Source organism: Diceros bicornis, chromosome X, assembly GCF_020826845.1.
Source record: "Diceros bicornis minor isolate mBicDic1 chromosome X, mDicBic1.mat.cur, whole genome shotgun sequence".
NCBI classification, from domain to species: Eukaryota; Metazoa; Chordata; class Mammalia; order Perissodactyla; family Rhinocerotidae; genus Diceros; species Diceros bicornis.
Genome location: NC_080781.1, coordinates 64100222 through 64127539, shown reverse-complemented (window position 1 = coordinate 64127539; position 27318 = coordinate 64100222). Strand labels below are relative to the sequence as shown.

The 27318-nt window shown below is 37.0% G+C and overlaps 1 protein-coding gene across 5 annotated transcripts in view; it reads left to right on the top strand.

Moving 5' to 3' along the window:
* TEX11 (testis expressed 11) overlaps positions 1 to 27318 on the top strand; it is a 353243-nt gene that overhangs the window by 93274 nt on the left and 232651 nt on the right. For all 5 annotated transcript variants that reach the window (XM_058536116.1, XM_058536115.1, XM_058536118.1 and 2 more), the window contains one exon: positions 13896 to 13981. In XM_058536116.1, the coding sequence (XP_058392099.1) occupies positions 13896 to 13981 (86 nt within the window). The remainder of the gene's footprint in view (positions 1 to 13895; positions 13982 to 27318) is intronic.

Here is a 27318-nt window from a genome sequence, read left to right as displayed (position 1 = left end):
ATACTGTATTAGTTTCCTAGGGCTGCTGTAACCAAGGGCCACAAACTAGATGCCTTAAAACAACAGAAATTTATTCTTTCAATGAAAATTTATTCTTTTGGAGGTTAGAAGTCCAAAATCAAGTTGTCAGCAAGGCCATGCTCTCTCTGAAGTCTCTAGTAGAGGATCCTTCCTTGTCTCTTCCTAGCTTCTGATGTTTGCCAGCAATCCTTGACTTTCCTTGGTTTGTAAATGCATCACTCCAATCTCTGTCTCTGTCATCACATGGCATTCTCCCTGTGTGTGCTCTGTCTTCACTTGGCATTCTCTTCTCTGTGTCTGTGCCCAATTTCCCTCTTCTTATAAGGACCCCAGTCGTTGGATTAAAGCTCACCCTATCCAGTATGACCTCATCTTAACTTGATTACATCTACAAAGACTATTTCTACATCAGGTCACATTCTGAGGTTCTGGGGTGGGCATGAATTTTGGGGAGACATTCGACCCAGTACAGATACTGTACATCAAATCAAAGAAATCCCCTTCTGTGGCTCATTTGCTAAGAGGTTTTCTGTTTTGTTTTGTTAAGATGCTCATATGATTTTTTTTCTCCTTTGTGTCATTAATGTGCTGATTAATGGATTTTCTAGTGTTAAACCAACCTTGCTTTCCTGGGAAAAACCCAACTCAGTCGTGATCTTATTCTTTTTCTATTTTACTAGATTTGGTTTGTTAATATTTGTTGAGGATATTTGCATCAGTCTTCATGAGTGAAATTGGGCTCTAATTTTTCTTTCTCATTTTGTCTTTGTTAGGTTTTGATATGAAGGTTATGCTAGCCTCATAAAATAAATTGCAGTGTTCTTTTTTTTTCCTGGTCTCTAGAAAAGTTTGTTAGACTTGAATTATTTCTCCCCTAAAATGTAAAGCTATCTGGGATTTGTGTTTTTGTGGGAAGATTTTAGACTATTGATTGATTACATTAATAGTTATAGTATTATTCAGATATTTCTAGTTCTTATTTACTCAGTTTTGGTAAATTATATTTTTCTAGGAATGCATTTATGTTGTGTAAATTTTCAACTTTATTAGCATAGAGTTGTTCAAATATTCTCTTGGTAACTTTGGCTTTCCTTCTCTCTTTTTGTTCCTTGTTTGTCTTGCCGGAGGTTTGTCCATTTTATTAATATTTTGAAAGAACAAAGTTTTGGCTTTGTACATCTCTATTGTATGTTTGCTTTATATTTCAGCAATTTCTGCTACTATGTTCTGTTCTTCTTTATACTTTCTTTGTATTTATCTTGCAGTTCTTTTTCTATCTCCTTGAGATGGAACCTTAGCTTATTAATTTACAGTGATCTTCTTAAAATCTTAAAATATATTTATTATATAATATATTTAATACATTTTCCTCTAAATGCTGCTGTAGGTGTAGCCCATGATTTTTTAAGTAAATTTTTATTGATGCATAACATATATAGAGAAAAATACATAAATTCTAATGGTATAGCCTCGTAAATTGTTTTCTTACTTTTCAGGTTGTTCATTACTTTTTTTTTGTGAGGAAGATCAGCCCTGAGCTAACATCTGCTAATCCTCCTCTTTTTGCTGAGGAAGACTGGCCCTGGGCTAACATCCATGCCCATCTTCCTCCACTTTATATGGGACACCACCACAGCATGGCTTGAGAAGCAGTGCGTCGGTGTGTGCCTGGGATCCGAACTGGCAAACGCCGGGCCGCCGCAGTGGAGAACGTGCACTTAACCACTTGGGCCCCCGGCCAGCACCTGTTCATTACCATTATATAGAAATATAACTGATTTTTGTGTGTTGATTTTGTATCCTGCAACTTTGCTAAATTGATTTATTCTAGTAGGTCTTCTTTTGTGGATTCCTTAGCATTTTCTATGTTTGAGATATGCCACCTGTGAATAGAGATAGTTTTACTTCTTTCCTTACAATCTGGATTACTTTTATTTGTCTTTCTTTCCTTTATTTGTAATTCCGCTGGTTAGGACTTCCACTACAGTGTTGAATGAAGTGGTGGAGCCAGGCATCCTTGTCTTGTTCTTGATCTTAGGGGGAAAAGTTTCAGTCTTTTACCATTGAGTATGATGTTAGCTGAGGATTTTCCATAAACACCCTTTATCAGGTTGATGAAGTTCTCTTTTATTTCTAGTTTGTTGAGAGTTTTTTTTATGAAAGAGTGGTAGGTTATTGTGAAGTGCTTTTTTCTGTGTCAGTTGAGATACCACATGGTTTTTTTCCTTCATCCTATTAATGTGGTGTAGTACATTGATTTATTTTCCTGTGTTGAACCACCCTTACATTCCTGGGATAAATCCCGATTGGACATAGTATATAATCCTTTTTCTATACTCATGGATTCTGTTAACTTGTGTTTTGTTGAGGATTTTTGCATCTGTATTTATAACAGACATTGTGTGTAATTTTCTTATTTTGTGGTATTTTTATCTAGCTGTGGTATCAGTATAATGCTTACTTCATAACCTGAATTAGGAAGTGTTCCCTCCTAGTCTATTTTTTGAAAGAATTTTAGAAGGATTGGTGTTAAATCTTCTTTAATTGATTGGTAGAATTCACCTGTGAATCCATTTGGTCCTGGACTTTTTTCAGAGGAGGTTGTTGATTACCCATTCAATCTCTTCTTATAGAACTGCTCAGATTTTCTATTTCTTCTTGAGGCAGTTCTGGAAGTTTATTTGTTTCTAAGAATTGTCCATTTCCTTCAAGGTTGTCTTATTTGTTGCATACTATATGTTCACAGTAATCTCTTATAATCCTTTTTATTTCTGTAAGGTCCGTAGAAATGTCTCCACTTTCAGTTATGATTTTAGTAATTTGAAACTTTTCTCTTTATTCTTAGTCTAGCTAAAGGTTTGTCAATTTTGTTGATCTTACAAATAACAAACTTTTGGTTTCATTGATTCTATTGATTTTCTCTTGTCTATTTCATTTATCTCTAATTTCTGTTGTTTCCTAACCTTCTGCTTGCTTTTGTTTTAGTTTGCTGTTCTTGAGAGGGAGTTTTTTTTGTTTGTTTGTTTGTTTTTTATTGATGTCTTAATAGTTTATAACATTGTGAAATTTTGGTTGTACATTATTGTATGTCAGTCACCATATAAATGCCTCCCTTCACCCCTTGTAGCCACCCGCAGCCCCCTTGCCTCTGGTAACCATCATACAGTTCCCTCTGTCCGTGTGTGGGTTTATATTCCACATATGAGTGAAATCATGCAGTGTTTGTCTTTCTCTTTCCAGCTTATTTCACTTAACATAATACCCTCCAGGTCCATCTGTGTTGTTGCAAATGGGACAATTTTGTCTTTTTTTATGGCGGAATAGTATTCCATTGTACATATATACCACATCTTCTTGATCCAGTCATCAGTTGAGGGACACTTGGGTTGCTTCCACTTCTTGGCTATAGTGAATAATGCAGTGAACATAGGGGTGCATAAGCTTCTTTTGATTGTTGATTTCAGGTTCGTTGGATAAATTCCCTGTAGTGGGATAGCTGGCTCATAGGGTATTTCTATTTTTACTTTTTTGAGGAATCTCCATACTGTTTCCATAGAGGCTGTGCCAGTTTGCATTCCTACCAGCAGTGAATGAGGGTTTCCATTTCTCCACAACCTCTCAAACACTCATTGTTTGTTTGGGTTGTTTTCAGTGCCTTTTCTTTCTTTCTTTTTTTTTTTGGGAGGAAGATTGGCCCTGAGCTAACATTTGTTACAAATCTTCCTCCTGTTTTTTTTTTCCTCCCCAAGACCCCTGTAGATAGTTGTATGTCATGGTTGTACATCCTTCTAGTTGCTCTACGTGGGATGCTGCCTCAGCATGGCTTGATGAGTGGTGTGTAGGCCCACGCCCAGGATCTGAGCTGGAGAACCCTGGGCCACTGAAGTGGAGCGTGTGAACTCAACTGCTACGCCACTGGGCCGGCCCCTAGTTTGCTCTTCTTTTTCTAGGTTATTGATTTGAGATCTTTCTTCTTTTTTTAGTGTAGGCATATATAGCTATAAATTTCCCTCTGAGCATTGCCTCTGCTGAATCCCATAAGTTTTGGTATATTGTGTTTTCATTGGCATTCATCTCTAAGTGTTTTCTAATTTCCTTTGTGATTTCTTCTTTGAACCATTGGTTGTTTAAGAGTGTGTTGTTTTATTTCCATGTATTTGTGAATTTTCCAGTTTTCTAGTTTCATCCCATTGTGGTAGGAAAAGATGCTTTGTATGATTTCAATATTTTATTTTATTTATTTATTTTTTTTATAATTTTTATTTATTTATTTTTCCCCCAAAGCCCCAGTAGATAGTTGTATGTCATAGTTGCACATCCTTCCAGCTGCTGTATGTGGGACATGGCCCCAGCATGGCCAGAGAAGCGGCACGTCGGTGCACGCCCGGGATCCGAACCCGGGCTGCCAGCAGCAGAGCGCGCACACTTAACCGCTAAGCCACGGGGCTGGCCCCATGATTTCAATATTTTAAAATTTATTGATACTTGTTTTGTAGCACAATATATGATCTATTCTGGAGAATGTTCCATATGTACCTGAGAAGAATGCATATCCTGCTGGTTTTAGGTAGACTGTTTTGTATATGTTTATTAGGTCTTGGTTTACAGTGTTGTTCAAGTCTTCTGTTTCCTTTTCGATCTCTCTTTTTTTTTTTTTTTGACCATAGTAAGACATTTATTTATATGAAATTTCTTATACAAGTAATTATGGTTTCTGAGAAAAAACTTAGAAAATGAAAAGAAGAAACTAGAAAAAAATATCACCCTTAATCCCACTGCCCAGAGATGTCTTTCTTTCTTTCTTTCTTTTTTTTTCACTTTTGGTATTTGTTACTTATTTTTTTTAATTTTTTGTTTATTGCACTAACATTGGTTTATAACATTGTATAAATTTCAGGTGTACATCATTGTACTTCTATTTCTGCGTAGATTACATCATGTTCACCACCCAAATACTAATTACAACCCTTCACCACACACATGTGCTGAATTATCCCTTTCGCCCTCCTCCCTCCCCCGCTTCCCCTCTGGTAACCACCAATCCAATCTCTGTCTCTATGTGTCTGTTTATTGTTGTTATTATCTACTACTTAATGAAGGAAATTATACTGTATTTGACCTTCTCCCTGTGTCTTATTTCACTTTGCATAATACCCTCAATGTCCATCCATGTTGTCACAAATGGCTGGATTTCATCATTTCTTATGGCTGAGTAGTATTCCATTGTGTATATATACCACATCTTCTTTATCCATTCGTCCCTTGATGGGCACTTAGGTTGCTTCCAAGTCTTGGCTATTGTGAATAACGCTGCAATGAACACAGGGGTTCATGTATCTTTACGCATTGGTGTTTTCAAGTTTTTTGGATAAATACACAGCAGTGGAATAGCTGGATCATATGGTAGTTCTATCCTTAATTTTTTGAGGAATCTCCAAACTGTTTTCCATAGTGGCTGCACCAGTTTGCACTCCGACCAGCAGTATATGAGAGTTCCCTTCTCTCCACATCCTCTCCAACACATGTTGTTTCCCGTCTTGTTAATTATAGCCATTCTGACGGGCATGAGGTGACATCTCATTGTAGTTTTGATTTGCATTTCCCTGATAGTTAATGATTTTGAACATCTTTTCATGTGTCTGTTGGCCATCTGCATATCTTCTTTGGGGAAATGTCTGTTCAGGTCTTTTGCCCATTTTTCAATTGGGTTGTTAGTTTTTTTGTTGTTGAGATGCATGAATTCTTTATATATTTTGGAGATTAAGCCCTCATCAGATGTATGGTTTGCAAATATCTTCTCCCAATTGTTAGGTTGTCTTTTCGTTTTGTTGACGGTTTCCTTTGCTATGCAGAAGCTTTTCAGTTTGACGTAGTCTCATTTGTTTATTTTTTCTATTGTTTCTCTTGCCCAGTCAGACATGGTGCTTGAAAATATGTTGCTAAGACCGATGTCGAAGAGCGTACTGCCTATGTTTTCTTCTAGAAGTTTCATAGTTTCAGGTCTTACATTCAAGTCTTTAATGCATTTGGATTTAATTTTTGTGTATGGTGTAAGGTAAGGGTCTACTTTCATTTTTTTGCATATGGCTATCCAGTTTTCCCAACACCATTTGTTGAAGAGACTTTCTTTTCTCCATTGTATGTTCTTGGCACCTTTGTCGAAGATTAGCTGTCCATAGATGTGTGGGTTTATTTCTGGGCTTTCGATTCTATTCCATTGATCTGTGTGTCTATTTTTGTGTCAGTACCATGCTGTTTTGGTTACTTTAGCTTTGTAGTATATTTTGAAATCAGGGAGTGTGATACCTCCAGCTTTGTTCTTTTTTCTCAGGATTCCTTTAGCTATTTGGGGTCTTTTGTTGTTCCATATAAATTTTAGGATTCTTCGTTCTATTTCTGTGAAAAATGTTGTTGGAACGTTTATAGGGATTGCATTGAATCTGTAGATTGCTTTAGGAAGTATGGACATCTTAACTATGTTAATTCTTCCAGTCCAAGAGCTCGGAATATCTTTCCATTTCTTTGTGTCTTCTTCAATTTCTTTCAGCAATGTTTTATAGCTTTCGGTGTACAGATCTTTCACCTCTTTGGTTAAGTTTATTCCTAGGTATTTTATTCTTTTGGTTGCAATTGTAAATGGGATGGTATTCTTAATTTCTCTTTCTGCTACTTCGTTGTTAGTGTATAGAAATGCAACTGATTTTTGTATGTTGATTTTGTATCCTGCAACTTTACCGTATTCGTTTATTACTTCTAAAAGTTTTCTGGTGGATTCTTTAGGGTTTTCTATATATAAAATCATGTCATCTGCAAATAGTGACAGTTTCACTTCTTCCTTTCCAATTTGGATCCCTTTTATTTCTTTTTCTTGCCTGATTGCTCTGGCTAAGACTTCCAGTAGTATGTTAAATAGGAGTGGTGACAGTGGGCATCCTTGTCTGGTTCCTGTTCTTAGAGGGATAGCTTTCAGGTTTTCACCATTGAGGATGATATTAGCTGTGGGTTTGTCATATATGGCCTTTATTATGTTGAGGTACTTTCCTTCTATCCCCATTTTATTCAGAGTTTTTATCATAAATGGATGCTGTATCTTGTCAAATGCTTTCTCTGCATCTATTGAGATAATCATGTGATTTTTATTCTTCATTTTATTTTGTGGTGTATTATGTTGATTGATTTGCGAATGTTGAACCATCCCTGCATACTTGGAATAAATCCCACTTGATCATGGTGTATAATCTTTTTAACATGTTGTATGCGATTTGCTAGTATTTTGTTGAGGATTTTTGCATCGATGTTCATCAGTGATATTGGCCTGTAATTTATTTTTTTTTTGTGTTGTCCTTGTCTGGTTTTGGTATCAGGGTAATGTTGGCTTCGTAGAATGAGTTAGGGAGCTTCCCCCCCTCCTCAATTTTTTGGAAGAGTTTGAGAAGGATAGGTATTAAGTCTTCTTTCAATGTTTGGTAGAATTCACCAGGGAAGCCGTCTGGTCCTGGACTTTTATTTTTGGGGAGGTTTGTGATTACTGTTTCGATCTCCTTACTGGTGATTGGTCTATTCAAATTCTCTATTTCTTCTTGATCCAGTTTTGGAAGATTGTATGATTCTAAAAATTTATCCATTTCTTCCAGATTGTCGAATTGGTTGGCATATAGCTTTTCATAGTATTCTCTTATAATCTTTTTTATTGCTGAGGTGTCTGTTGTAATTTCTCCTCTTTCATTTCTGATTTTACTTATTTGTGCCTTCTCTCTTTTTTTCTTGGTGAGTCTACCTAAAGGTTTGTCAATTTTGTTCATCTTTTCAAAGAACCAGCTCTTGGTTTTATTATTTTTTCTATTGTTTTTTTAGTCTCTATTTCATTTATTTCTGCTCTGATTCTTATTATTTCCCTTCTTCTACTGATTTTGGGCTTTGTTTGTTCTTCTTTTTCCAGTTCCTTTAGGTGCATTGTTAGCTTGTTTATTTGAGATTTTTCTTGTTTGTTGAGATAGGCCTGTATTGCTATAAACTTCCCTCTTAGAACTGCTTTTGCTGTATCCCATAAATTCTGGCATGTTGTATTTTCATTTTCATTTGTCTCCAGTTATTTTTTGATTTCTTCTTTGATTTTTTCATTGACCCAGTCGTTGTTCAGTAGCATTTTGTTTAATCTCCACATATTTGTGGCTTTTCTGATTTTCTTCCTATAGTTGATTTCTAGTTTCATACCGTTGTGGTCTGAAAAGATGCTTGGTATTATTTCAATCTTAAATTTATGGAGACTCGTTTTGTGGCCTAGTATGTGATCAATCCTGGAGAATGTTCCATGTGCATTTGAAAAGAACGCGTATTCTTCGGTTTTTGGATGGAATGCTCTGTATATATCTACTAGGTCCATCTGTTCTAGTTTGTCATTTAAGGCCAATGTTTCCTTATTTATCTTCTGTTTGGATGTTCTATCCATTGGTGTAAGTGGAGTGTTAAAGTCCCCTACTATTATTGTGTTACTGTCTATTTCTCTTTTTGTCTCTTAATAATTGCTTTATATATTTAGGTGCTCCTACATTGGGTGTGTAGATATTTACAAGTGTTATATCCTCTGGTTGGATTGTTCCCTTGATCATTATGTAATGCCCTTCTTTGTCTCTTTTTACAGTTTTTGTTTTAAAGTCTATTTTGATATGAGTACTGCTACCCCAGCTTTCTTTTCATTGCCATTTGCATGGAGTATCTTTTTCCATCCCTTCACTTTCAGTTTGTGAGTGTCTTCAGGTCTGCAGTGTGTCTCTTGTATGCACCATATATATGGGTCTTGGTGTTTTATCCAGTCAGCCACCCTATGCCTTTTAATTGGAGCATTTAGTCCATTGATGTTTAAAGTAGCTATTGATAGGTATGTACTTACTGCCATTTTTCAACTTTTTTTTCTCAGTGTTTTAGTAGTCCTTTTCTGTTCCTTTCTCCTTCTATACAGAATTGATGGTCTCTTTAGTTTGACCTCTGTCTGAAAGCTCTACTCTTTAACTACCCTCCTCCCTCATTTTATGTTGTTGATATCATATCTAACCTCTTTTTTGTGCATTTGTATCCATTACCCTCTTATCATGGAAATAGATAATTTTTCCTATTTGTGGTCTTCTCTTTCCCCCTTAAATCAGTCCCTTTAACACTTCTTGTAGCACTGGTTTCTTGGTGACAAACTCCTTTAATTTTGCTTTTCTGGGAAATTTTTGATCTCTCCTTCCATGTTGAATGATAATCTTGCTGGGTAGAGTATTCTTGGCTGTAAGTTTTTTCCTTCTAGCACTTTAAATATATCTTGCCACTCTCTTCTAGCCTGTAAGGTTTCCGCTGAGAAGTCAGCTGATAGCCTTATGGGGTTTCCTTTGTATGTAACTAGTCTTTCTCTGGCAGCTTTTAGGATTCTCTCTTTATCTTTTTTTTTTTTTTTTAAAGATTTTATTTATTTATTTTTCCCCCCCAAAGCCCCAGTAGATAGTTGTATGTCATAGCTGCACATCTTTCTAGTGGCTGTATGTGGGACGCGGCCTCAGCATGGCCGGAGAAGTGGTGCGCGCCCGGGGTTCCGAACCTGGGCCGCCAGCAGCAGAGCGCGCGCACTTAACCGCTAAGCCACAGGGCCGGCCCTCTCTTTATCTTTTATTCTGGACATTTTGATTATGATGTGTCTTGGTGTGGGCCTCTTTGGGTTTATCTTGTTTGGGGCTCTCTGTGCTTCCTGTACCTGGATGTCTGCTTCCTTCCTTAGGTTAGGGAAGTTTTCATCTATTATTTCTTGGAATAGATTCTCTGCCCCTTTGTCTTGCTCTTCTCCTTCCAGGACACCTATAACACGGATATTAGTGCGCTTGATGTTGTCCCAGCGGTCCCTTAGACTGTCCTCACTCTTTTTAATTCTTTTCTCTTTTACCTGTTCAGCTTGGGTAATTTCTTCTAGTCTTTCTTCCAGCTCACAGATCCGTTCTTCTGTATCCTCTACTCTGCTTTTGAGTCCCTCTAGCGAATTTTTCATTTCCAGTATGGTATTCTTCATTTCTGATTGGTTCTTTTTTTATATCTTCCATTTCTTTGTTGACATTCTCACTGAGTTCATCTATTCTTCTCTCCACATCAGTGAGCATCCTTAACACTCTTAGTTTGAACTCTCTGTCAGGTAGGTTGCTCGTTTCTGTTTCACTTAGTTCCTTTTCTGGAGTTTTGTCCTGTTCCCTTACTTTGAACGTATTCCTTTGCCTCCCCATTTTGCCTCTTTCCCTGTGCTTGTGTCTATGTATTAGGTAGGTCAGCTACGTTTCCTGCTCTTGGATAGGTGACCTTATACAAGTGATGCCTTAGGAGTCCTGCAGTGTGCTTCCCTCAGTTCTCAATGTTCCAGGGGTGACCGCTATATGGGCTACGTGTGTCCTTCTATTGTGGCCTGTTTGCTCTCCCGGTATGCGCCCAGGTAGGACGAGTTATGCTCCTGGTCAGCTGTTGTAATGCTCAGCTGTTTGTAGTTGTTGTGGGCCCTTCAGTCTCTTTATCAGGTGTGGTGAGCCCCAGCACAGTTGGCTGCAAGTTCTAAACCACATTTGTGTTGCAGTATTTCTTTTAAGTGAGTAGGCCCCCAGTGTGACAGGTTGTTAGGCTCAGGGCCTTACAATTGCTATAAGCCTCCAGCCTTTAGATCTCTTGTCAGCTCTCTGAGGATTGCAGCTGGGTGGGACTGGCCTCAGGCACAGGAGCACCCAATTGTTTCAGACTTTGGAAGGTGGGGCAATCCCCCTATGTGGGTCTTTGAGAAGCACAAGTCTTCTGCAGCTGACAGGCCCTGCTGCCCACACACAGGTCCACACACACAGTCAACACAGTCCTGCCCTGTGTGTGCACCCTGAACTCCCAAAGTGGACCCAGCCTCTCCACGGCGGGAGCCCCACACACTCCACCACTGCCCCACACTCTCCACCTGCTCCTTGTGCACGCCCTGCCACACTGAAGTGGGCTCAGTTGCCAGGCTGCAGAGAATCCAGTCACCAATCTGTGCAGGCCCACAAGTTGCCTGAGGGCTTGTTGTTGGGTGGGGCCAGTCTCTAGGGTGGGCTCCCTGCCCTGGCTGAGCTGGATTAAATCGGTGCTCTAGCGGGTGGGGCAGACCCCAGGCCAGCAGGCCCCAGGGAGAACTCCAATGGCGTCTGTGTCAGCCTGCCCACACCAGGCCACAACAATGGCCGCCACCAATGTCCCAGCCCCGGGAGAGGTCTCACCTCTCACCGAGATGCACTCAGGGCCTGTCAGGTGAGTCTCTTTTCACCAAAGCACTATGCACCTTTCTTTCTGGTGACTTTAGGATGCTTTCTGAAACAGGTGAGTTTGTGCGCAGGCCCTTTAAGAGCCGGTTTTAATTTCTTTGTGAACCAGCTTTTCTGGGGGTAGTCCCCAATGTTTTAGTAGCAGGCAATGTCCAATATTATGCCACTTGTCTCGATTGTGCTGGGTCCACAAAACACCTACAGCGGAGGTACTCCCCAGCTCAGGGCCCCGCGCCTCCAGGGAGGCTGTGTACCTTTGGGCTGCTCCCGGGTGGCCGTGAAGCTGGCAGCTTGTGAAGGTGGCGTTTTTTCTCTCCACAAGGGAGTTTCTGCCACTTCCACCTCAATTAGGATTGTCCTTTGTTGCAGGAGTTCCTCTTATCCAGTTTTCAGTTCTGTCTCAGGGGTAATTTTTCCACAAGTAGTTGTAAATTGGCTGTGTCTGTGGGAGGAGGTGGGTTCTGAGTCTGCCTATGCCGCCATCTTGACTTGTCTCCTCAAAAAGTTAAAAATATTAAAAAGTTTATAAGTAAAAAAGTTACAGTAAGCTAAAGTTAATTTCTTATTGAAGAAAGAAAAATATTTTTAAATAAATTTAGTGTAGCCTAAGTGTACAGTGTTTCAAAAGTCTGCGGTAGTGTACGGTGATGTCCTAGGCCTTCACACTCACTCACCACTCACTCACTGACTCACCCAGAGCATCTTCCAGTCCTGCAAGCTCCATTCAATGGTATATATATACAAGCGTACCATTTTTTTAAAATCTTTTATACCATATCTTTTCTGTACCTTTTCTATGTTTAGATATATTTAGATACACAAATACTTACCATTGTCTTACAGTTGCTACAGTATTCAGCACAGTAACATGCTGTATAGTTTTGTAGCCTAGGAGCAATAGACTATACCATATAGCTTAGGTGTGTAGTGGGCTATACCATCTAGGTTTGTGTAAGTACACTCTATGATATTTGCATGATAACAAAGTCACCTGATGCATTTCTCAGAATGTATCCCTGTTGTTAAGTGATGCATGACTTTACTGAGGAAACTGAATAAAGACTCAGTATGCTTAAATGTTCATCAAAAGTTTTATTTTACATTTTCCTCTGTACAAGTTATGTTGCAGGCCTCTGCAGCAAGTGAGTGTGAGCTGCATTATTCCAGTATAGCTATATAATTAGTGTGGCCCAGGTGAACCTATGGGATCTGAGGCATGTAATGAGTTAAGCTTTTTCTGCTGAAATGTTAAGAGTGCATTTAAATACTTCTGAATTCTTGCCAGACCCTCATTACCAAGACTATTCTTAATTTTAGAGTCAAATATACAGTAGGTCTGATGTGCTCAGGCATGCATATCGAACTTCTTTCTGAATGTACTGTAATTCAAAGGGAAACTTTTTTGAAGCAAGACAGGTCTTTACACATTACTTATGAATAATTTGCCTCAGATCTTGGATTCTTAATTGAGGATCTGATTCTGTAGTCTTACTCAGGTAAGACTTATAAAGGACTCCATTATATGGGTATAATCGGATTCTGGATAGATGGTTTCTATAAATACTGAGGGGATATGTGGATAAAATATTAGAATTTAAAATTTTTTCTCAGGCTGGCCTGGTGGCTTAGTGGTTAAGTGTGCACGCTCCGCTACTGGCGGCCCCGGGTTCAGATTCCGGGCGCGCACCAACGCACCACTTCTCCGGCCATGCTGAGGCCACGTCCCACATACAGCAACTAGAAGGATGTGCAACTATGACATACAACTATCTACTGGGGCTTTGGGGAAAAAAAAAAAAGGAGGAGGATTGGCAATAGATGTTGGCCCAGAGCCAGTCTTCCTCAGCTAAAAGAGGAGAATTAGCACAGATGTTAGCTCAGGGCTGATCTTCCTCACAAAATAAATAAATTAATAAAATTTTTTCTCTTATGCCATTTCCCAGTATTTTGACAGATGAAAATTCTCTAAGGTATGGCATTGATGCAGGGACTGAGATGCTGATTAACCCGTAAAAGTGTATTTTCCTATGGCACCATTCACATTCTCGTTCCTACTTTTATCTCAATGGTAATTTATGTAAAGAAAATTTTTTTTGTTAAAGAGGGTCCATTAAATTAATTATTTCTAAATAAGTCTCATGACTAGATAGTGCTTTGGACACATTTCAGAACTTTAGAATTTTTTAAAGTTGTCTTAATTTTGAAAAAAAAATCATTCGTTTTTTCCCCCTCAATGGTGATTTTCTTTCTTTGAATATACTCTCTGCTCTAATGCCTTTTACTAGATCTGGCAACCTACAGACATTTTAGCCTGTCCTTTTGCTGAGAAATGATTAGGTTTCCCATTTCCTATTACAAAGGACCTTTCAAATTCTATTAATAATGTATTGTATTACTTTCCATTCATAACTAATGCCCCAACCTGAATATTTTGTACCCCCTTATATAAATTGAGAGGTTTTGAGAAGAGTGGGTTATTTTGATGTACAGAACATTTTAAGTATGTCTTAAACTGCTATAGATTTTTTTAATGTTAAGGAAATCATGAATCTGTTGTATCATGTTTTTTTAATATTGCAGACTGGATATCTTCATATTCTCTGTTACAACTTTGGAGTAGAAACCTACAAGCAGAATAAATATGAAGAAAGTTCTTTCTGGCTTAGGTAATATAAACAAAATAATGAATGTAAGTTCAGAAATATTGTCATAAAGTTCAGTTAATACTTACTATAGAGTACTTTGGCTGTTTAAACATTCTGTGACTTCAAAAGCCAACATGCTAAATTTATTTACTCCTTTAACATGTATTGTTTATTATTCTTACATGTTGCCAGTTGATAGAAAAATATATTCTATTCTTAATATAACATAAGTGCATGTTCTCCCTCCATTTCTCCTTTGTTTCTCCATCAAGAATATGGAAATATTTTTTTTTCTTTGTTACATGTTCCTGTCTGTCAACCCCAGAGTATAAAGGTGAGTGAGTGGGAGTAGGATCAGCTCAAATTATTAGTCTTAAATGAATTTTGGTATTTTAATATCAGTAAAGAAAGTATATATTTAGCTCTTACTGTATGCTCAGTACTATACTAAAATTTGTACTGTTGTGTTGAATCTGGAAATATCATGGGAATAGTGCAAAAGTGTAGCAACTATATGGAAGAATCCTGTCTTTCACTGAATACCTAGGCCCAGCACAGATTCTGACACTTAGTAGAATACTCAATAATTGCTAGTTAAATGAATTTATGTGAAAAATGTATTTTTCTGGAGATGTCACATAAGGTGCTTTGAATATCAAGGGATTATGGAGTAAAATATGTCAAATAAATTCAGTAAATGTTTCCCCTTTCTGAGTACAGGGTTAGTTCTGGTTATATGATTAGTTTAACTATTGTGAAAATTACATTTACCATTAATGAAATAAATACAAATATGGTATTAAGATTATAGTACTCACAGGCATGTATATATCTAACAAAATATTTTTGCAAGTTACTTGTTTAGGTAAAAGACTTTTTAGATCCCAAAGATAGATCAAACTCTATAAAGAACTATGCCCAACAGAACAGGCTTATGCAGTTAAAAGAGATACACTTGTCTCAATTTAGAATGCTTCACTCAAGTGGAATGTACCTGAAATTTTTATTATGTCATATTTTTTTTTTTTTTTTTTTTTTGTGAGGAGATCAGCCCTGAGCTAACATCCGCCAATCCTCCTCTTTTTTTGCCGAGGAAGACGGCCCTGGGCCAACATCGGTGCCCATCTTCCTCCACTCTACATGGGACGCCGGCACAGCATGGCTTACCAAGCAGTACTTCGGTGCGCGCCCGGGATCCGAACCAGCGAACCCCGGGCCGCCGCAGCGGAGCGCGCGCACCCAACCGCTTGCGCCACCGGGCCGGCCCCTATTATGTCATATTTTTATAAATTGAATTATTTAAAATATACCAAAGGAGCTAACTAGTTTAGCACAGGTTTTACAACAGATTTCCTTAAAAAAAAAAAAAAAAAAAGGCATGCTGGTGCCATGGATGGCTTCTAGAAGCTTAAGACTATGAGGTGAGTTTGAAGTTTATGCCAAGAATGAGGGTGAATGTTCTCTAGGAACTGGTCATAAGAGTAGGCTGAGGCTTGAAGTGGCATGACATGTACATTCTTTTCAAATATGCCATGGGTTATTGACCTCTTGTTTGCCATCGTCATTTTTTAGGAAACCTTACAGAAGGAAAATATGATGGTGACAGGACATGACTGACATCCATATCATAAGCTAACTATATCAGATTTTTACTATATATTTAGTGGCTATATTTTTAGTAGTATAATTTGACCCACAGTAATATTTTTATCAAAATCTATATAATAACAAATTTATAGAGCACCACTATATTTTGAGTCTTTTGTGTTCTTGTCACTAGAATGAGATTGGGGAAAACAGCAACAATTGGAATTGTAGCCCTAGTTATTATATATGGTTTTAGTCTCTCTGCCTGATTATTTTTTCCACATCTTTTGGGGATATAAAAATAACTTGCTGAAGTATTTTCAAATTCCTTGAAAAAAGTTATATTTTGATGTGTTTAAAAAGAGGCAAAAATAATTATCATTATTAATGATAGGGATTTTAGCACAATGGTTAACTTTTCTAGTATTAGATCAACTCCTAATCAAAATTTGAGCCATCTTTGACATCACTGTGAAATTGTTAATATTGTGATACCTATTAGAATTATTGTAGAGCTTAAATACAATGATGCACGTATTGTAGAGTGTTCAATAACATGCTTGAGAAATAGAAACTGCTCAATAAATGGTAGCTGCTGCTGCTATCGCTAGGTGATGTGTTTGCTGTTTACTGCAAGGGGACACTAATATGGCCAGTCCACTAGTTTATTTTAAAATTCATCACAGTCAAATCAAACATGGATTACTTGTCGACTTCCCAGATAAAAATATCATAAAGACAAGCACCCATCATCTTCTATCATACTACTAGTCTTTGGAATAATTTTTCTTCATGCTTTAATTATCCATATGTTGAGAAAACTGTTGGGAGCAGTTGGTGATATAAGCAGCAGTAAACAGCGGCTAATTAAGCACTCTTCTCTGTAAATTTTATACCAGAAGGAGGCCATGGAAAGTGATTGCACTTTTCTATAGGCTTAAGTCTTTTGAGAACAGAATCTTAAGCTAGAGGTTATATACAATTTGGAAGTACCCATTTAGTCTAAAAAGGAAAAACCTGATTTTTACACAAATGATAAGATATCAAAATTGCTGCAGTATATTAGAATTTTGTTGAAATAGAAGCCTACGACATAAGGAGTGGTAGTGGGTATTGTTTATAAAGCTCTTTTCTTTCCCTCAGTTCTTGTTAAGTTCAAGACCTTTCTTAGTTTTTTCCTCCTCCCTGCCTTTTCTTTTGCTAAGAAAAGTTCATGAACAGCTGCTGCTCTCCTTGCTTTCTGCCACACTCTTTTGATCATGTCCCCTTATTAGAGATGCCACAGATTAAGAGAAGGCCTCTGTAATTATGAATGAAATTGAGAATCCTTCAGCTTACTTCACTGTGGGTGTCAAGGTACCTGCCTTGATGTATTCAATGACAAATTCAGTTAGGATTCTATAGAATTTAAAATTTCAGATCTTTGAAATCAGAATGCCAGCTTTGGAAATATATTTAAGAGATTTTTGTTTAATAAAATACAATATTTTCTCCTATTCCTCTCCTTTTGTAATTCTTGCTATATTGAGCTCCTCTGTCTGCTCCTGGCAGAAGGCAAGAATAAGTAGATGAGAAGAGACTTTTGATATAGCACTTTCTTTCTTTCACAATCTGGGGATTTGTTAGTGGCCTCTCAGTCACCCTGGTGGAATTTAAATTTAATTTTTATCTTTTAAAGAAGTCTTATCTAATAATTTGGACATATACTGAACGTGGCTTTTTAGAAAAAGTGTACAGAAATTGCACTGTAGCTAATTAGTGTTCTGCAAAAAGCAGTGTAAACCAAACAAATACAAATAAGCCCAACTCAAAAGACTTTGGGGTTACATTGATTTACTGCAAAGATTTTGCAGATTTTCTCCTCCTGGGAGGAAAATGTCCTAGTCCCAAAACCTTAGTCATATTTTCAATCATGGATAATTTTTCCTTTATTTCTAGTAGTTCTTTCTAATTCACTCAACTGTATTCCTTGGAGCTACTGGCTGGCAAACACTTGGGAGGCTCATTTGTTTTCCTTTTCCTGTAAGAAGACCTATTTTCTACTTATGACAAATTAAATTTAGAGGACAACAATCAAAATGAAAGGGTAATACCCATGGATATAGTAAAAATAATGTTTAAAACTTTTTTGCTGATTAAAGAAGTGATATGTGCTAATTATAAAAATTTAAATATTAAAATAAATGGAAAGTAAAAGTCCCCTGTAATGCCACATTCATAAGTGCTCAGTATTAACATTTTACTTTATGTTCTTTTAAATTTTTTTCAAAAACAGTTTTGTTTTTTTGTGAGAAAGACCAGCCCTGAGCTAACATCCATGCCAATCCTCCTCTTTTTGCTGAGGAAGATTGGCCCTGGGCTAACATCTGTGATCATCTTCCTCTACTTTATATGGGACACCACCACAGCATGGCTTGACAAGCAGTGCATCGGTGCGCGCCTGGGATCCGAACGTGCAAACCCCGGGCCACTGAAGCAGAGTGCATGCACTTAACCACTGCGCCACCAAGCCGGCCCCTCCAAAACAGTTTTTAAAAGCTCTTTTAATAAATGACAAGGAAAAGATGAGAATGGTTGAAATGCATTTGGAGGATTTAAGGAGTTGAGTTTTTTTGCAAAATGGACTGTGAATAAAGAAGATAAATGGAATGAAACCAAGCCAAAGACTATACATAGGAAAATTCCTAATTGGTGATCTCTTATTATATTAGAGATAGTGACATAAATTGGGAAAATGACAGAAGACATTTGAATTGGACAAAATCCTGGAGAATTGGATAAAACTCTGAAGAACACCTTCTTTAATCTAACATTGATCATAATAAATGAAATGTAAATGACCCTACCTCTTTGACTTACAGGTCAGAGACTGAGTGCTTATAGATTCCTGAAGAAGAGAGTCCTTTACAAGTTAACAAAAATGAGAGTATTTGTCAACCCCTTGTGTGAGAGCTCTGTGCTGCCTTTCTTGAAACCCTCAGGATCCAAAGAAAACATGATTTCTTTAGCATACTTCTGAGACCATGGCTACAGTTTATATTTTCTTTAAAAACAAAACACAACCTAAACTTAGTGTTGCTGGATTTTTTTGGATGTAAGTAAATAATTGGGTAGGCAGTATGTTAGAGGAGGAGTAATTTTTAAGCTCCTTTTCTAACACTATTTTTGATTTCTCTGAAACTAATCTAAAACCTGTCTCAATTGTAGCTAATATGAGTTGCTTTCTATTAGTTGGGAATAGTTTTTACCCTGGATGTAGTATACTCAAGTGGGAAGAGAAATGTGTCTCTTTCCTGCTTCTATCTAACATTTTGTCTCTCTCATGGAATCAAGAGAGGAGAATCCAGCACAAATTGTACTGTTGTTTTCTAAATTCGTAATGCTTAGAGTTAGTGAATCTAGATTATGTAATTTCCATGGGTTTAAAAATAGCTATTATGTTTACAATAAGGACAGTATTTATGAGATATTTTTATTTATCAATGTTTAGCCTTTACTATAGTTATATAGGAATATATATCACCAGAGGTCTTCTAATAAGTAAAGGAAATAACAAAGTAAATATAAATGTATTTATATGCATAAATATTAATATACAAGCCCAAGGGAAGTTTGTATCAGTTTTTAATGCTATGTAATGTTCATTCCTTTATTTTCACTTCTGTTCTCAGCCTGAAATCTTGGGACTTTGACAGTATTATCTGTAGTCAGGCAATGTGATCTAGGGAAAGATCGTAGAGCTAGCAGTAGAAAATCTGTTACTAATCAGCTGTGTAACCTTGGATCACTCACCTAACTACTATGTGCTGCGATGTCTTCATCTGAAAAATTGGTGCAATATTATCTGTGTCGCAGGCTTTTAATGAAGATACCATAAGTAGCATAAGAGCACTTTGAAAAGTTAAAGGTATTATATAATCATAGACTATGATAAAATTATTAACTATAAAAATGATCATATACAAGACCTGTTTTAATGGAAAATGGAATGTATTAGCACCATCTTGTGGAAATATAACAAATTGTATAATAGCAACTTTAATAAGAAGATAAGTTACTACAGATAACACTTTAGAGCTGTAGGAACCCTTATGGATCATTTAGTTCAGTAATTTAGAACCTATGTTCTGTGGTGCCCTGGGGTTCTGCCAGAAGAGCTTCAGAATCATCTTTAAGAGAAAGAAAAAACTTATCCACAATTCTCTAAGATCCTCATCTTGCTTCAGAGAAGTTAGGCTTTAATCAATTTCCTATGTAGTATATCCTTGTAAGATTTTGTTTAAAAAAATGATTTGCCTGCTTACAGTTTGAAAATGACTGGTATAGATCAACTTCATCTTGTACAGATGAGGAAATAGAAATTTAGAGAGATTAAGAGATTTATACAAGGGCACGTAGCTGGCGCACTAGATTTCCAGTCTTTCTCCACAGGTCAGTAGTGATATCCCCTCTTTGATTCCTGATTTTAGTAATTTGAGTCTTCTCTCTTCTTTTCTTGGTTGGTCTAGCTAAAGGTTTGTCAATTTGTTGGATCTTTTCAAAGCACCAACTTGTGGTTTTCCTGGTTTTCTCTATCGTTTTTCATTTATCTATTTCATTTATTTCCACTGCAATCATTATGACTTTTTCCTTCTGTGCTTGCTTTGGGTTTAGTTTTCTCTTTCTTTTCCATTTTCCTAAGGTGGAAGGTTGAGATCTTTCTTCTTTTTTAATATTGTTGTTTACAGCTATAAAATTTTCCCTAACCATTACTTGAGTTCCATTGAATAAGTTTTGGTATGTTGTGTTTTTTTTCATTCAGCTCAAGGTATTTTTCTAATTTCACTTGTGGTTTATTCTTTGACCCATTGGTTATTTAGAAATGTGTTGTTTAATTTCCATATAACTTTTTTTTGTTCATGATTTCTAATTTAATTTCATGTAGGTGGAGAACATACTTTGTATGATTTCAATCCTGTTAAATCTACTGAGGCTTTTTAAAAAGGCCTAGAATATGTTCTATTCTGGAGAATGTTCTATGTGCACTTGAGGAGAATGTGTAGTCTGCTATCATTGGGTAGAGTGTGGTATAGATGTCTGTTAGGTTAATAGGTTTATAGTGTTGTTCAAGTCTTCTGTATCCTTTTAGATGCCCCGCCTAGTTGTTCTATCTGTCTTATTGAAGGTAGGGTATTAAAATCCCCAACTATCATTGTTAAAACGTGTATCTCTCCATTCAATTTTGTCAGCTTTTGCTTCATGTATTTTGGGGCTCTGTTGTTAGGTTCATATATGTTTATAATCCTTATATCTTCCTGATGGATTAGCCCTTTTATCATTATAAAATATCCCTCTTTATCTCTAGTAAAAGTTTTGTCTTGAAGTCTATTTTGTCTGATATTTGTATTGCCTCTCTAGCACTCTTATGGTTGCTGTTTACATGGTATATCTTTTGCCTTCCCTTTACTTTCCATCTTTGCATCTAAAATGTGTCGATTGTTGACAGCTTATAGTTGGATCTTGTTTTTTAATCCTCCCTGAACATCTCTGCCATTTGATTGTATTGCTTAATCTATACATATTTAATGTTAATATTATTATTGTTGAATTTATATCTGACATTTTGCTTTTTGTTTTCTATATGTCTCATGACTGCTTTTTTCCTCTTTTCCTCCTTTTGTCTTAAGTGAATATTTTTTGAAAATTAATGAATTTATTTTATTATTATTTTTTAAATTTTTTTTTTTTAATTTTTCCCCCAAAGCCCCAGTAGATAGTTATATGCCATAGCTGTACATCCTTCTAGTTGCTGTATGTGGGACCTGGTCTCAGCGTGGCTGGAGAAGTGGCGCGTCGCTGCGCACCCGGGATCCGAACCCGGGCTGCCAGCAGCGGAGCGCATGCACTTAACCGCTAAGCCACCGGGCCGGCCCATATTATTATTTTTTAAAGGGAATTATGGGAAAGGAGTCAGAGAAGGCAGGTTTCTTTTTATTTATTTTTTATTTTTTTGTTTGCTGAGGAAGATTCGCCCTGAGCTAACATCTGTTGCCAATCTTCCTCTTTTTGCTTGAGGAAGATTTGCCCTGAGCTAACATCTGTGCCAATCTTCCTCTGTTTTGTATGTCGGTCACCACCACAGCATGGCATCCTATGAGTGATGTAAGTCCACGCCTGGGAACTGAACTTGGGCTGCTAAAGCAGAGCATGCTGAACTTAACCACCAGGCCGTGGGCCAGCCCCTGAATTTATTTATTTATTTATTTATTTATTTATTTATTTTTTTTTTTATTGATGTTTTAATGGTTTCTAACATTGTGAAATTTTGGGTTGTACATTTTTGTTTGTCCATCACCACATATATGACTCCCTTCACCCCTTGTGCCCACCCCCCACCCCCACTGCCCTGGTAACCACAGTCCAGTTTTCTCTGTCCATGTGTTGCTTTATATTCCACATATGAGTGAGATCATACAGTGTTTGTCTTTCTCTTTCTGGCTTATTTCACTTAACATAATACGCTCCAGGCCCATCCATGTTGTTGCAAATGGGACGATTTTGTCTTTTTTTATGGCTGAGTAGTATTCCATTGTATATATGTACCACATTTTCTTAATCCAATCGTCAGTCGAGGGACACTTAGGTTGCTTCCACTTCTTGGCTATGGTGAATAATACTGCAATGAACATAGGGGTGCATAAGCCTCTTTGGATTGTTGATTTCAGGTGCGTTGGATAGATTCCCAGTAGTGGGATGGCTGGATCATAGGGCATCTCTATTTTTAATTCTCTGAGGAATCTCCATACCGTTTTCCATAGAGGCTGCACCAATTTGCATTCCCACCAGCTGTGTATGAGGGTTCCTGTTTCTCCACATCCTCTCCAACATTTGTTGTTTTTTGTCTTGGTGATTATAGCCATTCTAACGGGCGTGAGGTGGTATCTTAGTGTTGTTTTGATTTGCATTTCCCTGATGATTAGTGATGTTGAGCATCTTTTCATGTGCCTATTGGCCATCTGTATATCTTCCTTGGAGAAGTGTCTGTTCATTTCCTCTGCCCATTTTTTGATCGGGTTGTTTGTTTTTTTGTTGTTCAATTGTGTGAGTTCTTTATATATTATGGAGATCAACCCCTTGTCTGATGTATGTTTTGCAAATATTCTCTCCCAGCTGGTTGGTTGTTTGTTCATCTTGATTCTGGTTTCATTTGTCTTATAAAAGCTCTTTAATCTGATAAAGTCCCACTTGTTTATTTTTTCTTTAGTTTCCCTAGTCTGAGTAGGCATGTCATCCGAAAAGATTCCTTTAAAACCAATGTCAAATAGTGTGTTGCCTATATTTTCTTCTATGAGTTTTATAGTTTCAGGTCTCACCTTCAGGTCTTTGATCCATTTTGAGTTAATTTTTGTGAATGGCGATAGCACATGGTCCACTTTCATTCTTTTGCATGTGGCTGTCCAGTTTTCCCAACACCATTTATTGAAGAGACTTTCCTTTCTCCATTGCATGTTCTTAGCACCTTTGTCGAAAAGTAGCTGTCCGTATATGTGTGGTTTTATTTCTGGGCTTTCAATTCTGTTCCATTGATCTGTGTGTCTGTTTTTGTACCAGTACCATGCTGTTTTGATTACTATTGCTTTGTAGTATGTTTTGAAGTCAGGCATTGTGATGCCTCTTGCTTTGTTCTTTTTCTTTAGGATTTCTTTAGCTATTCGGGGTCTTTTCTTGGCCCATATAAATTTTAGTATTCTTTTTTCTATTTCTGTGAAGAATGTCATTGGGATTCTGATTGGGATTGCATTGAATCTGTAGATTGCTTTAGGTAATATAGACATTTTAACTATGTTTATTCTTCCAATCCACGTGCATGGGATATCTTTCCATTTCTTTATGTCATCGTGGATTTCCCTCAATAATGTCTTGTAGTTCTCATTGTATAGGTCCTTCACCTCCTTGGTAAGATTTATTCCTAGGTATTTTATTCTTTTTGATGCAATTGTAAATGGTATTATCTTTTTGAGCTCTCTTTCTGTTAGTTCATTATTAGCATACAGAAATGCAACTGATTTTTGTAGATTGATTTTGTACCCTGCAACTTTGCTGTAGTTGTTGATTGTTTCTAACAGTTTTCCAACAGATTCTTTAGGGTTTTCTATATATACAATCATGTCATCTGCAAATAGTGAGAGTTTCACTTCTTCGTTACCTATTTGGATTCCTTTTATTCCTTTTTCTTGCCTAATTGCTCTGACCAAAACCTCCAGTACTATGTTGAACAGGAGTGGTGAGAGTGGGCAGCCCTGCCTCGTTCCTGTTCTCAGAGGAATGGCTTTCAGTTTTTCCCCGTTGAGTATGATGTTAGCTGTGGGTTTGTCATATATGGCCTTTATTATGTTGAGGTATTTTCCTTCTATTCCCATTTTATTGAGAGTTTTTATCATAAATGGATGTTGTATCTTGTCAAATGCCTTCTCTGCGTCTATTGAGACGATCATGTGGTTTTTATTCTTTGTTTTGTTGATGTGATGTATCACGTTGATTGATTTGCGGATGTTGAACCATCCCTGCGTCTCTGGTATAAATCCCACTTGATCATGGTGTATGATCTTTTTAATATATTGTTGTATTCGGTTTGCCAATATTTTGTTGAGGATTTTTGCATCAATGTTCATCAGCGATATTGGCCTGTAATTTTCTTTCTTTGTATTGTCTTTGTCTGGTTTTGGTATCAGGGTGATGTTGGCCTCATAGAATGATTCAGGAAGTGTTCCATCTTCCTCTATTTTTTGGAATAGTTTGAGGAGGATGGGTATTAAATCTTCTTTGAATGTTTGGTAAAATTCACTGGAGAAGCCATCTGGTCCTGGACTTTTATTTTTTGGGAGGTTTTTGATTACTATTTCAATCTCTTTACTTGTTATTGGTCTATTCAGATTCTCCATTTCTTCTTGGTTCAATTTTGGGAGGTTGTATAAGTCTAAGAATTTATCCATTTCTTCTAGATTGTCCAATTTGTTGGCATATAATTTCTCATAGTATTCTCTTATAATCCTCTGTATTTCCATGGTATCCATTGTAATTTCTCCTCTTTCATTTCTAATTTTATTTACTTGAGCCTTTTCTCTTTTTTTCTTAGTAAGCCTGGCTAAGGGTTTGTCTATTTTGTTTATCTTCTCGAAGAACCAACTCTTTGTTTCATTAATCCTTTCTACTGTTTTTTTGGTCTCAATATCATTTATTTCTGCTCTGATTTTTATTATTTCTCTCCTTCTGCTGGCTTTGGGCTTTGTTTGTTCTTCTTTTTCTAGTTCTGTTAGGTGTAATTTAAGGTTGCCTATTAGGGCTTTTTCTTGTTTGTTAAGGTGGGCTTGTATCGCTATGAGTTTCCCTCTCAGGGCCGCTTTTGCTGCATCCCATATGGTTTGATATGGCATGTTATCATTTTCATTTGTTTCCAGATAGTTTTTGATTTCTCCTTTAATTTCATCAATGATCCACTGGTTGTTCAGTAGCATGTTGTTTAATCTCCACATTTTTGTCACTTTCCCAGTTTTTTTTTCCTGGTTCATTTCCAGTTTCATAGCCTTATGGTCTGAAAAGATGCTTGTTATGATTTCAATCTTCTTAAATTTATTGAGGCTTGCTTTGTTTCCCAACATATGGTCTATCCTAGAGAATGTTCCATGCGCGCTTGAGAAGAATGTGTAGTCAGCTGTTTTTGGATGGAGTGCTCTGTATATGTCTACTAGGTCCATCTCGTCCAGTTTTTCATTTAAGTCTAATATTTCTTTATTAACTTTTTGTCTGGATGATCTATCCATTGCTGTAAGTGGGGTGTTAAGATCCCCTACTATTATTGTGTTGTTGTTGATTTCTCCTTTTAGGTTTGTTAATAGTTGTTTTATGTACATTGGTGCTCCTATGTTGGGTGCATATATATTTATAAGTGATATGTCTTCTTGATGGAGTGTCCCTTTTATCATTATATATTTCCCTTCTTTGTCTTTCTTAACCTGTTTTATCTTGAAGTCTACTTTGTCTGATATGAGTATGGCAACACCTGCTTTCTTTTGTTTGCCATTAGCTTGGAGTATTGTCTTCCATCCTTTCACTCTGAGCCTGTGCTTGTCTTTAGTGCTAAGATGTGTTTCCTGAAGGCAGCATATTGTTGGGTCTTGCTTTTTAATCCATCCTGCCACTCTGTATCTTTTGATTGGAGAGTTCAGTCCATTTACATTTAGGGTAATTATTGAAATATGAGGGCTGAATGTTGCTGTTTTGTCACTTATTTTCTGGTTCTTTTGCATTTCCTTTGTTTCTTGTCCCATTTGTTTTGGACTGCCAATTCAGTTTGGTTGTTCTGTCTTATGATTCTTCTAGTTTTCTCTTTGTTTATCATATGTGGTTTTGCTTTGATTATTTGTTTAGTGGTTACCTTGAGGTTTGGGCAAAAAATCTTGTGTATGAGATAGTCCATTATCTGATAGCCTCCTATTTCCTTATACTAAGTCAATTCAGTCACTTTCCTCTTCCCCTTCTAAGTTGTTCTTGTTATACCTTATTCTATCTTGTGTTGTGGCTGTGTGTTTACAGTGATGAGGTTAAATTTATTTTTGGTGAATTTCTTCCTTTGATCTTTGAGTTTAGTATTTAAGTGGTTGCTAACCTATTCCGGTAAAGATCTACTATTTCTCTGATTTTGTCTACCTACTTTTCTCCTTCCTCCAAGCTTTGTATTCCCTTTCTCTTCTTTTTTTCAGGCCTGAGGGCCTTCTTGAGTATTTCTTGTAATGGGGGTCTCGTGGCCATGAACTCCCTTAGCTTTTGTTTATCTGGGAGAGTTACTATTTCTCCATCATATTTGAAGGATATTTTTGCTGGATAGAGTATTCTTGGCTGAAAGTTTTTGTCTTTTAGTATTTTGAATATATCATTCCAGTCTCTTCTAGCCTGAAAAGTTTCTGTTGAGAAATCCGCTGAGAGCCTGATGGGAGTTCCTTTGTACGTTATTTTTTGTTTTTTGTCTAGCTGCCCTTAATATTGTTTCTTTGTCGTTGACCCTGGCTAGCCTTACCACTAGGTGTCGTGGTGAAGGCCTTTGTCTGTTAACATATATAGGTGTCCTGTTGGCTTCGCTTACTGGTATTTCCTGCTCCTTCCCCAGATTTGGGAAATTTTCAGCTATTATTTCCTTGAATAGGCTCTCTGTTCCTCTTTCCCTCTCCTCTCCCTCAGGAATACCTATAATTCTTATGTTACATTTTCTAATAGAGTCAGATATTTCTCGGAGTCTTTCTTCATTTCTTTTTAGTCTTAGTTCTCTCTCTTCTTCCATCTGGAGTATATCTGTATTCCTATCCTCTAAAGTACTAATTCTTTCCTCCATATTGTCAGCTCTGTTCTTTAAAGATTCCAGATTCTCCTTTATCTCCTCCATTGTGTTCTTCATCTCCATCAGCACTGATTGGTTTTTCTTTATGATTTCAATCTCTTTTGTGAAGAAACTCCTAATCTCATTGAATTGTTTGTCTGTGTTGTCTCGTATTCCGTTGAGTGTTTTTATGATAGCTATTTTGAAATCTCTGTCATTTAGTTTATGGATTTCTGTGTCTTCGGGGTTGATTTCTGGGTGCTTGTCATTTTGTTTCTGGTCTGGTGATTTCATATATTTTTGCATTGTGGTTCCTGTGTTGGTTTTGATTTTCCTCATCCTGGAAGTCTCTGGTTGCAATTTCCACCTGCCGCCACTGTCTTCTGGTAAAGGGCTGTGTAGTCTAAGCCCCCTGCGCACT